Source organism: Monodelphis domestica, chromosome 1, assembly GCF_027887165.1.
Source record: "Monodelphis domestica isolate mMonDom1 chromosome 1, mMonDom1.pri, whole genome shotgun sequence".
Lineage (NCBI taxonomy): Eukaryota > Metazoa > Chordata > Mammalia > Didelphimorphia > Didelphidae > Monodelphis > Monodelphis domestica.
The window spans coordinates 291864239-291876930 of NC_077227.1; the positions used below are offsets into that span (position 1 = coordinate 291864239).

Below are 12692 nucleotides of genomic sequence, written 5' to 3' on the forward strand. Positions count from 1 at the left end.
CCCTTCTATTTTTGCTTTCTTAAAAAATATTTTTATAAATGTGCCCAATGTTATCACACCATGCTGAATTTGAAAAAAAAAGTACCACGTAATCATAGCTTTTGCACAAATTTGGAGAAATTTATCAAAAGGAAACAACCTTTTTTTTCTTTCACTCAGTTTCAGTGGTTTGTTTATATTGAAATGAGACCTATTAACATAGTAAATTAAGGGATTTCAGAATTTATTGAAAATTGATTCAAGACTTTCTTTTTGAAAGGGAGCTATGATAGAGAGTTATACTAGAAATCTAGACCACCTGGGTCTGGCTTCTGACACATAATGGCAGAATGACCTTACTCTTATCCCTGGTAATTCTTTTAAGATTGAATTGCAGGGAAGGTGCAGGGCCTACACTGGTAGAACTCTCAACTAATGAAATCAGAGGTCCATTTCCTATCTCTGAGGAAAAGATCAAGTACCTAATTGTACTTAAAAAAATTTTTAAAATATATGTATGTAGCATATATAATATATTTAATATATATGGTGACATTGTAGTACAGTGGGAAGTTAGGGGACCTGGGTTCAGATTCCACCTTTATCATTAATCTGAAAGGAATTGGACTAGATAGGTGTTGTTGGTTTTTTTTTTTTAAGAAAATTTTATTTAGTCAATTTAAAAGAACATTATTCCTTGGTTACAAGAATCATATTCTTTCCCTCCCTCCCCTTTTCCCACCCCTTCCCGTAGCTAACACGAAATTCCACTGAGTTTTATGTGTCCTTGATCAGAACCTATTTCCATGTTGATGTTTGCTCTAGGAAGATCATGTAGAGTCTACATCCCCAATCTTATTCCCCTCGACCCATGTAACCAAGAAGTTGTTTTTCTTCTGTGTTTCTACTCCCACAGTTTTCCCTCTGAATGTGGATAGTGTTCTTTCTCATAGATCCCTCCGAGTTGTTCAGGATCACTGCATTCACACTAATGGAGAAGTCCATTACATACAATTGTACCATAGTGTATCAGTCTCTGTGTACAGTGTTCTCCTGGTTCTTCTCCTCTCACTCTGCATCAATTCCTGGAGGTCATTCCAGTTCCCATGGAATTCCTCCAGTTCATTATTCCTTTATGCACAATAGTATTCCATCACCAACATACACCACAATTTGTTCAGCCACTCCCCAATTGAAGGGAATCCCCTCATTTTCCAATTTTTGGCCACCACAAAGAGTGCAGCTATGAATATTCGTGTGCAGGTCTTTTTCCTTATTATCTCTTTGGGGTACAAACCCATCAGTGGTATGGCTAAATCAGAGGGCCGACAGTCTTTTAGCGCCCTTTGGGCATAGTTCCAAATTGCTCTCCAGAATGATTGGATCAATTCACAACTCCACCAGCAGTGCATTAATTGGACTAGATAGGTTCTGAGGTTCTTTCCAGTTCTAGATCCATATGCTCTCATGACCTAGTATTTACTTACTGTGTAAGCCAGCTCTAAATTGTAGGAGGAAAGCTACTCAAAATTTTGCATATTTTTCATATTTATTTTCATATTTATCTTGACACAATGTGGAACTGGTCTTGAGTCAAGGAGACTAGAGATTGAAGTCTCACTTCTGTGACATACTGGCTGTGTAGAACTTAGGCTAGTAGCTGAACCCCTTCTCTTGAGCAACAATCTTGAATTTTAGAGAAAGTGCAGTGGTGTGTAAGTTTCTTAAATGGATGGAATCAGAGATATAATTTAAAAAAGGTTCTAAGTATTGTCATAGGTTGGAAGGTACTATTTTAGATTATCTAGTTCAACCTTCTATTTAACTTCTTTGAAGTGTATGCTAGCAAACTAATTGCTAACTCCGGTTAGACCTGCTTTAATAAATGTAGGTGACTCCTGTTTTAAACATGTTGAACATTAATTGTATGCAAATAAGTGCTTTTAAGTGCTTGATTCTCTTAAATGGGTTAATTGTATCCCTCTTTAACTTTGTTCAAACTGGTTTAGTAACCTTTCATACCCATTCTTTTTGGTTGGGGAGGGGGCTATAAAGTTTAAGATGAGATGTCTGAATGATTAAGAATGCAATATTCAGATGGCAGCTGGGTGGCTCAGTGGATTGAGAGTCAGACCCAGTGAAGGGGGGGGGGTGTCCTGGGTTCAAATATGGCCCAAGACACTTCCTAACTGTGTGACCCTGGAAAAAGAAGACTATTTCATTGTAGAGACAAGGAACTCCTGAAGCTTCTTTCCCACCCCCCCAACCCCTTTTAAACATTATTTTATTTGGTCATTTTCAAACATTATTCATTGGGGGGAAAAAAAGGATCATTTTCTTTTCCTCCCTTCCCCTCTTGCCACCCTTCCCATAGTTGACTCGCCATTCCACTGGGTATCACATGTGTACTTGATCCGAACCCATTTCCATGTTGTTGGTATTTGCATTAGGGTGTTCATTTAGAGTCTCTCCTCAATTATATCCCCTCCACCCCTGTAGTCAAGCAGTTGCCTTTCCTCTGTTTTTATTCCCACAGTTTGTCCTCTGCTTGTAGATAGTGTTTTTTTCTCCTAGATTCCTGCAGATTTTTCAGGATCACTGCATTCACACTAATGGAGAAGTCCATTACGTACAATTGTACCACAGTGTATCAGTCTCTGTGTACAATGTTCTGGTTCTGCTCCTCTCACTTTATCACTTCCTGGAGGTTGTTCCAGTCCCCATGGAATTCCTCCACTTCCTTTATGCACAATAGTATTCCATCACCAACATATACCACAATTTGTCCAGCCATTCCCCAATTGAAGGGCATCCCCTCATTTTCCAATTTTTGGCCACCACAAAGAGTGCAGCTATGAATATTCTTGTACAAGTCTTTTTCCTTATTATCTTTGGGATATGAACCCAGCAGTGCTATGGCTGGATCAAAGGGCAGTCTTTTATTGCCCTTTGGGCATAGTTCCAAATTGCCCTCCAGAATGGTTGGATCAATTCACAACTCCACCAGCAATGCATTAATACTCCTGAAGCTTCTTGAGCAAGTGAGTGACATGATCAGACCTATGTTTTATGTATCTCTTTGGTTATATAGAGGGTTAATTGTAGAAAGAGGGAGATTTGAATAGGGAACTTTTATTAGGAGGCCCCAAATTTTAGTTTGGGATGTATTGAGTTTTAAATTTCTGTGGTATATGTAATTTGAGATGCAATTTTGGAGGTTAGGAGAGAAATGAATATTAGATATGTAGATTTGGGAGTCATTTCCCTGAAATGATAATTGAATACAAAAGGACCTATCTAAATGACAAACCAGAGTGAAGGGAATTTGAAGGATGGCCTAGGATGAATCCTGACGAATACCCATATATAAGAGTTGTTGGACAAGAATCACATCCCACCATGGGAAATTAAAAAGAATCAGAGTCACAGAGATAGGAAAACAATCCTAATTTAGTAGTGTTAGAACACAGGGATCAAATAGGAAAGGGAGGTCAGCTGTGTCTAAATCTGTGGCATTTTAGCTAAGGAAAAGACATTGTATTTAATAATGATAGATCAATTATGGTAACTTTTGTGTGAGACTTAAATGCAGTTGGACTAGATAGCCTATTGGGTCTATGAAATTGCCTTTTTTTTTTTAAACAGACTCATGCCCCACAGGCACCCAATTTGCCTGTGATGATAGAGTTTTTACTAACCCTTGTTTCCTTCTAAAAATCCTTTTTTTGGGTAACAGGTAATCTTAGAGATAGTGAATGAAATTGTGATTTCTCATATAGTGAGCTCCAGATGAGGTCCTTGATTTGCAATTTAGGTTGTTCCTGGAAACTTCTCTGCATTTTATACTTCTCATATGTATGATTTATCTGTTGAAAAATTGTTAGAAAAATAATTGAGGTTACTCTGTCCTGAATTTGCTTGGACCAGTCTCAAAAATTTAATCAAATGAACTTTAATAATTGAAGAGGTAGGGGATAAATTTTCCTAGCTTAGCCTAGGTAAAATCTATAAGCTTTTATATTTATAGAGAGTAGTTACAATCTAGGAAGAAAAATAGTGGCAGTGATGCTTTCAGAATTCACAGGAAATAAAATCAGAAGATGATTTAGAAAATTTATGCTTCAGATAACTCTTCAGTAGTTTCACAGAAACGAATTAATAAAACATGCAAGTTGATCTAGAGATCTAACATAAAGAGGCAAACTTGACCTTATAGATAGTAGAGACTTGTTAGAATCATACATATTACTATAATATAGCTCTGGATGGATATACCTTATTTAAGAGAAAGAGAATAGGGGGGAAAATGTGAGGAGATAGTAGAGTGTTGGGGCAAATGGATAGCCCAGCTTGGAGTCAGAAAGACTCATCTTCCAGAATTCAAATCTGGCCTTAAATATTTATTAGCTGTGTGATCCTGAAGAAATCAAAGTTTTCCTCATCTATAAAATGAACTGGAAAAGGGAATGGTAAACCATTCTAGTAAGTATTTTTGCCAGTGGGGGCACTTTGAGGTCAAAACTATTTGCATAGTAATACTGAGGTGTTTTAATTTCTACTATAGTAAATATCAACAGATATAATACACATTAAAATAAAGCTCTTTGAAGAAAGTCCACAATAATCTTTAAATTTAAAAAAAAGGGTTCTGAGATTGACTATAAGCATATGTACCTAACACTTTTCTAAGCAATTGGAATGCAAATAAAAAATAAAGATGGATCTTCTGGCCCTTAGTAAGCCTCCAGTAAAATGGAGGTGACAAACAAGGGGAATGGTAAGTATCCAGGTAGTATTCAGACAAGTTACAGAAGTGGTGAGTGGTGTTACATAGTCAACAGTTTATTCAATGCCTACTAGATGCCCAAGTACTGTGCAAAACTGGAGGTCCTGAAAGGCAAAGATAATAGTCCTTGTTAACAAGGAGCTTACAGTTTAATGGTAGATAGGTGAGTGGGAAGAGGGAAGAACACTGTAACAATGGCAGAGTTGTCTTGATCATGGTCTTTGGACTGGATTGCAAGATGCGTTCCTGGACAAGATAAGTCAAAAGCTTATTTATCAGAGCCAGTTGAACCTTGGGTGGTGTCCTGTAGAAAAAAGCACAAGTATTGAAGATAAGGATAAAGAGAATATAAGGCCTAGTAATATATTAATAAGTGATAAAATTAATGTAGCACAGAATTCCTCATTTTGCCATTTAAATGAAAATTTTAATCTAATGTTGTAGGGGCAAAAATCCCAGTTACTTTTGGTCCCTTAGTCACACATTATTTACAGGTATATCTTTTTTCAAGTAACTCTTCCCCAACATGGCCAGTACAAATTTATTATTTACTCTATAATAACTAGAAAAATGCAACATGCCTGACCATTTAATTATTCCACTGACTTTCATATTTATGGTTTTCCTTCTGTGACTAGTTGTGATTGACTATATATATTAGTCCTGCAGAAATATTTAGGGGCTGAAGTATGGTAGTAGATGGTAATGCTGGGCATTGAAACTTTGGTTCAAGTATACCTCTAACATTGGGAAGCCACTATATACTGTTAGAAAGACTTTTCTGACAGTTATTAGTCCCCTTATCTATGGGCTGCAAACTTTTTTTGATCATTCCAGTATGTTTATATGCACTTAAAAAAATAATTATGTACAACTATTGTTAAATAATTTGTATTTTAAAACATATTAAACTATAAACAAGAATGAGATAAAGATGAAATAATGTTTAATCTTTCTGTAAATAGCCACTGGAGCTTGAATAGGAAAGTGATAAAGTCAAATCTATGTTTTAGGAAGAAAGCTCTGGCAGCTATATATGGGGGAATGGATTAGAGAAGAGGGACCTTAAGCAGAGACCAAAATTTAATTAGGCTATTTTAGTGGTCCAAGATAATGAGGATTTGAACATAAGTGGTGACTATTATCCTCATTTTACAGTTGAGGAAACAGGCAAACAGAAGTTAAGTGATTTGTCTGGGATCACACAATTAGAAACTGTCTTAAGTCTGCATTTGAACTTGGGTCTTCCTGACTCCACACCTAGCAATTTAATGAAGGAAAAAACAACATTTGGCAATTTGGATGTGTGGGTAAAAGAGAGGGAGGATTTAAATGTGTTCTGAGTGACTGGAAGGATGAATGGCAGTGTTTTCAGAAGAAATAAAAGCTTACTGGGTAAGTTTTTGGGAAAGGATAATAGAACAAAAGCAACAACAAATACTTGTAAACAGTTCATTTGTAATATTACCTAATTGCTTTTCCTCCATTGAATGAAAAAATAAAATCCACTCAGAAATATGCATTTTAATTTTTATGACCATACTGGCACTTAATCTTCAAGTTTTTGAACATCATTAAGTCTTTCAAAGTTTCTTTGTTCTATAATGTGGTTGTTAACATATAAATTGTCCTAGTTCTGCTCACTACTTTTCTCCATGGGTTCAGAAAGATCTTCTGAAATCATCTTATCATTTTTTATAGCATAGTAATGTTCTGTAACATTCACATACCACAATTTATCCATTTCTCAATAGGAGGACAACCCCTACTTTCCAATTTTGGGCTACTAGGAATAGAAACAGCTATAAATATTTTTGTTCATATAGATTCTGTTCTTTAGTAGTGGTATAACTGGGTCAAAAAATGACTGGACCATAAACACAGCTCTACCAGCTTAGTGTCCCTGTTTTTTATGTAGCTTCTTCAGCATTTGCTATTCCCCCCCCTCCCCCCGCCCCTTTGACATTTTTTCTAGAGAAATAAGTGAGATGAAATCTCAAGGTTTTTTAAATTTGTGTTTTTCTAATACCAATTTAGAACATTTTTATATCATTGATAGTTTGGATTTTTTCTTTTGAATTCATATTTTTTCTTTATATCTTGGACCTTTATCAGAGGAGCTTGTTGCAAAGATTCCCCCCATTTATCTCTTTCCCTTCTAATTTTAGGTATTCGGTTATGCTTATGCAAAATCTTTTATTTATATAGTTAAAATTTTCCATTTTATCTTGTGTGAACTTTATTTTTTAGTATTGAATTCTTCCCCTATGCATAGATTTTGACTTTTTCCTTCAAGTGTGTTTATGATGGAACTTTAGCTGCCTCATGTATTAATCTGGAGCTTATCTTGTTATATGTATGGCATGAGATGTTGGTCTAAACCCAATTTCTGCTGGAATTGCTGCCTAATTTTAAATTTACAAAGTTTTAAATTTCAATTTTCCCAGTCAAATAGTAAATTTTCTCCCTAGTAACTGGGGTATTTGGCTGAATGGAGAACTATGCTATTGGATTATTGACTATACTATATTCAAAATTGTCCATTTTGTCTTTAAGTGTTCCTCTTAACCCCCTTCCTCCCTTTTTATTGATAGGTGATTTCTTCCCCAAATTTATTTACCATGCCACAATACATGTTTGTTATGTGTCCATTTGATGAGGTTATTTTAATATACCAGGTGAGATGTTGATAATCTCTGTCTAGTTTTTGGCCATTTCTCCCAACAGTTTTTGTCAAGTATGATGAGTTCTTATCCCAGTAGTTTAGGATCTTGGGTTTTTATTAAATACTAGGCTACTGTGCCCCTTTGTTCTGTATGTTGTGTACCCACTGTTTTACTGATAAAATCTTTTTCTGTTGAGTACTGCTTTGTAACAGTTGTCTAGCTTGAGATCTGTTACTGCAAAGATTACCTTCCTTCATACTTTTTTCCATTATTTCCTTTGAGAATCTTGACCTTTGTTCTTCCAGATGAATTTCTGTTATTCTAGTCTTGCAAAGTAATCTGATAATTTGATTGGTTTGGCACTGAATAAGTAAACTAATTTAGTAGTATTGTCATTTTTATTATATTGGTTCATTCTACCCATGAACTCTTAATATTTTTCTGTTTAAGTCTACATTTTATATAATATTTATCTATATTTTTAAGTATTTATTTAAAAAGCGGATTTATAGTTGTGTCCACATAGTTTCTTCTGTGTTTATTTTTTATTTTTTAACCCTTACCTTTCATCTTGGAATCAATACTATGTTCCAAAGCAGAAGACTGGTAAGGTCTATGCAACGGGGTTTAAGTGACTTGACTTGCCCAGGGTCACACAGTGAAGCAGTATCTGAGGTCACATTTGAACTCAGGACCTCTCATCTGTGGGCCAGTTCTCAATCCACTGAGCCCCCTAGCTGATACCCCTAGCCCCCAATGTTTCTCAGCAGGTAGACTTCCAAGTAATTTATACCTTCTTGTAGTTATTTTAAATAGAATCCCTCTTATCTTTTCCTACTGAGTTTGGTTGGTAATGGTAATGTACAAAAATAATCATTTATGTGTGTTTATTTTATATCTTACAACTTAGCTGACATTATTTCAATTATTTTTTAGTTGACTCTTGGGTTCTCTAAGTAAACCATCATACCATCAGAAAAAAAGCAATAATTTTGATTTTTAGCCTACGTTCCTACACTCATTTTCTTTTTCTTATTTCTAGCACTATATCAAATAGTATTTTCCTTTTTATTTAGATTTCTAAATAATTATTAAAAGCAATCATTAATTTGTATTATTTTCCTTTTTACCTGTCCCTCTCCCGATTCCCCAGTAAATAAAATGTGGCCCCCTTCAAAATTTCCTCAGCATTTCTTTTAAGTGGTACAGTGGATAGAGCACTAGACCTAGAGTCTGGAAGCTTTGAATTCAGATGGAGCCCCAGACACTTATTAGTATCAGTTTCTTCAACACTTCATTGGATTATTGAGAGGACCACATGAGATAATATTTTAATGTGCTTAGCCACAGTGCTTTGCTTTTAATAGGCGCTCTCTTCCCTTCCTCCCCCTACCTCTTTTCATCTAATTTGCTATGTTTTCACTTTTCCTGTTAGCTTTTCCCATTAGAAGGAATATTATTCCTAGGCACAATCAGTGCACATTTACTTAACCAGGAATTAAAAACTGTTTTAACCCTTTTAAAACATTGTAGGGGAAAAAATTCCTTAGTAAAGAGTTTACAGAAAATAGTAGGGCCATCCAAGGTGGATTATGAACTTTTTTGTATTAAGTCTTGTATGGAGTAGTACTGAGATTAGCCTAGTATGAAGAATTGGAAAACCAATATGTTATCAGCATTTGTAATTCATGGCCTATAATTTATTTTTTTATAGACCATAATAGCCCTTTGTTTTATTTTATTTTCTTATTTTAAGTATTTTTACTATTTTTACTAAGTATTTTAAGTAATTTTATTTTGCATGTATTATCACTCAATACCTATTTCCATATTTCATTTTTGTAATAATCTTTTAAAAACCAAAACCCCACATCCAATACCCATATAAACAAGTGAAAAATCAAATATTTTCTTTGTGTTTCTATTCACACAGTTCTTTCTCTCGATGTGGATAGCATTCCTTCTTATAAATCCCTTGGGATTGTCTTGGATCATTGCATTGCTATCAGTAGCCAAGTCGATTGCATATGATCGTCCCACGATGTTTCAGTCTCTGTGTACAATGTTCTCCTGGTTCTGATCATTGCACTCTTCATCAGTTCGTGGAGGTCTTTCCAGTTCGTAAGGAAATCAAGCAGTTTATTGTTCCTTATTGCACAATGGTATCACCATCATATACCTCAATTTGTTCAGCCATTCCCCAATTGAGGGACAACCCCCATTTTCCAATTTTTTTTTGCCACCAAAAAAGAGTATGGCTATGAATTTTTTGGGGTATGCATTCTTTTAAAGCCCTTTATGCATAATTCCAAATTAGCTTCTAGAATGGTTGGATCAATTTACAACTCCACACAGTAGTGTATTAGTGTCCCAATTTTGCCACATCCCCTTCAGCATTTGTTATTTTTCTTTACTTTCATATTGGCCAAACTGATAGGTGTGAGGTGGCACCTCAGAGTTGTTTTGATAAACACTTTCATGTGCTTATTGATAGTTTTGATTTCAGCATCTGAAAACTGTCTATTCATATCCTTTGACCATTTACCAGTTGGGGAATGGCTTGATTTCTTGTACATTTAACTTAGTTCCTTATATATTTTGGAAATTAGACCTTTGTCAGGTAATTTCATTGTAATTTTTTTATTCCAGTTTTGCTTCCCTTCTAATTTTGGTTGCATTGGTTTTGTTTATACAAAACCTTTTTAATTCAATATAGTCAATTATTCATTTAACATTTTGTAATGCTCTCTATCTCTTGCTTGATCTTAAATTCCTTCCTTTCCCATAGATCTGACAGGTTCACCCATTTTATTTATGATTTCACTCTTTATATTTAGGGCCATTTTGTTCTTCCAGATGAACTTTGTTATAATTTTTTCTAATTCTATAAGAAAGTTTTTTGGTAGTTTGATAGGTATGGCATTGAATAAGTAAGTTAGTTTAGGTAGGATTGTCATAGCTTATAATTTAAATGACTATTGTTTTTACTTTATGGAACAGACTTTCAAATTAATTGTAAACCAGATTTTGATTTGGCGGGGAGGTGGAGGCTGAGGGAGTGGAAACTAGATTTGCATTTTTTTTTTTAATATTGGAAACTTCTTATTCCCCTGCTGCTCAGCAGCTTTGAAGCTTGCCACAAAGGCTTTGGGTAATAAATTGATTTCTCTTGGGGACTAAAAAGCCAGTTTGTGTCAAATACAGGATTTCAACTTTGGATCTATCTGGGTTGAGCTAGCCTGATTGATGAAGCAGTAAAAACTTAGGATTTTATCTGATCCTAAACATCATGGTTCATGGTTTTTCCTTTCTTCAAATCAGCTTTGATTTGATCTGACTTGATAAATACTCTGTAATTGTCCTTATCTCAATACCTACATCAGAACCTCCTTTTCTTTCCTTTGAGAGAAGTTATTCTATTCAATTTTGAAAGTTGGGGCTGATTGCTCTTGGTTAGTCAATGAATTGAAGTAAATGAAATCTTATCAAATGTCATTTACCCTGGGCATCTTACATATGCCTTGAATCTCATTCTGGGTTTGATTGTGTCTCCTCTTCTATCCTTCATCTTTTTGCTCTCAGAGTAGTAATAAAATCAAACCTTTGCTGTTAGAAAGAATGTGATAATTGCCACTTATGACCAGTTTTCAACCAAAATTGAATTCTCTAGTCATTCACTCCTTTTACATATGTTGTCTTCCCTGTTAGAATGTAAGTTTCTTGAGAAAGGATAGTAGCCTCTCTTTTGTGCATATTTATTACCAGTTCAGTACCCGCACAGTATAAAATATATATAGTAGGTGCTTAATATATGTATTTATTCATTTACTTCTTTCTGACTTGCTAACTTCAAGGCTAGTTTTCTGTTTGTGTTTCACTTACACTCCTAGATGGTCTCAATTTTGTTGAATTTATGTGTTTTTGTAATGTTATTATGGGAGATATGACCAAGTTCTGATTTGATAGATGGATTTATTGTTGGTATAGGCTAAATAATTTTTTTTTTTTTGGGAAAAACTGAACTAAAAAGTTAGAGCTATCTGTACTTAAATAATTTTACCTCAGAGATGGCATCAGTGGGTATTTTTAAAATGAATCTGTTAATGGAATTCTAGGTAATTTCTTTCTTTCTTTTTTTAAATCACAGTGATTTTTTTGAACGAACTATTCTTTGTAATAGTCTTGTGTGGAGCTGTGCTGTGACTGGCAAACCTGGACTCACCTATCAGGAGGCCCTTGAATCAGAGAAAAAAGCAAGACAGAATCTTCAAAGTTTTCCAGAACCACTAATAATTCCAGTTTTATATTTGACTACCCTTACCCATCGCTCACGACTGCATGAAATTTGTGATGATATCTTCGTTTATGTCAAGGATCGATATTTTGTTGGAGAAATTGTTGAAGTAGTTAGGAACAATGGTGCAAGGTAAAGCATTTTGGATGCAATATTTCTAAATTGTATATTTTCTATTCATTACATATTGAACTCAGCACTTGGCTTCTAGTTGTACTTAATAAATGTTTGGTTAATATTTGGAAAGCTTAAATTTTCAAGCATTTATTGTGTCAAACATTTTCTTCTCCCTCTAAAAGGCAGATGTGATACTCTTTTTGGAAGTTTGGCCAGATTTCTTAAAAGACCCATATCATATAATTTGTCTGCAAGAAAACACAAAAATTGTCATTCAGAGACAAAGGTTTAGTGTTGTTATATGTGTATATTTACTTAATTTTCAATTAAATTTGTCTTAATGATTCATTAATTTTGAATTTTTAGAAAATGTGATGGTGGGGGGCAGCTGAATGGCTCAGTGGATTGAAGGCCAGGCCTAAAGACAGGAGGTCCTAGGTTCAAATCTGACCTCAGATACTTCCCAGTTGTGTGACCCTGGGCAAGTCACTTAACCCCCATTGCCTAACCTTACCACTCTTCTGCCTTGGAACCAATACACAATATTGATTCTAAGACAGAAGGTAAGGGTTTAACAAAAAACAAAAACAATTTACCTTCAAGTTTCTAATAAAGACTTTAATTTAACAAAAAAAAAAGAAAAGAAAATGTGATGTTTAGTCAATAGGGACATTTTTGCAATTTGTCAAAAATATTTTTAACAAGGGTTTTTTAATGGGAAATTATTGATACATTTTAGTAATATTTATATAATAGCTAGCATTTATATAGTCCTTTAAGATTCATGAACTTGCCAGGTATTCTTTTGTTTTTTAAACCCTTACCTTCTGTCTTAGAATCAATACTGTGT

General features: G+C 34.6%; 1 protein-coding gene across 2 annotated transcripts in view; it reads left to right on the plus strand.

The window, feature by feature from the left end:
* Positions 1 to 12692, plus strand: part of BAZ1A (bromodomain adjacent to zinc finger domain 1A) — a 160120-nt gene that overhangs the window by 4577 nt on the left and 142851 nt on the right. For both annotated transcript variants that reach the window (XM_016427028.2, XM_016427024.2), the window contains one exon: positions 11579 to 11857. In XM_016427028.2, coding sequence (XP_016282514.2) covers positions 11579 to 11857 — 279 coding nt within the window. The remainder of the gene's footprint in view (positions 1 to 11578; positions 11858 to 12692) is intronic.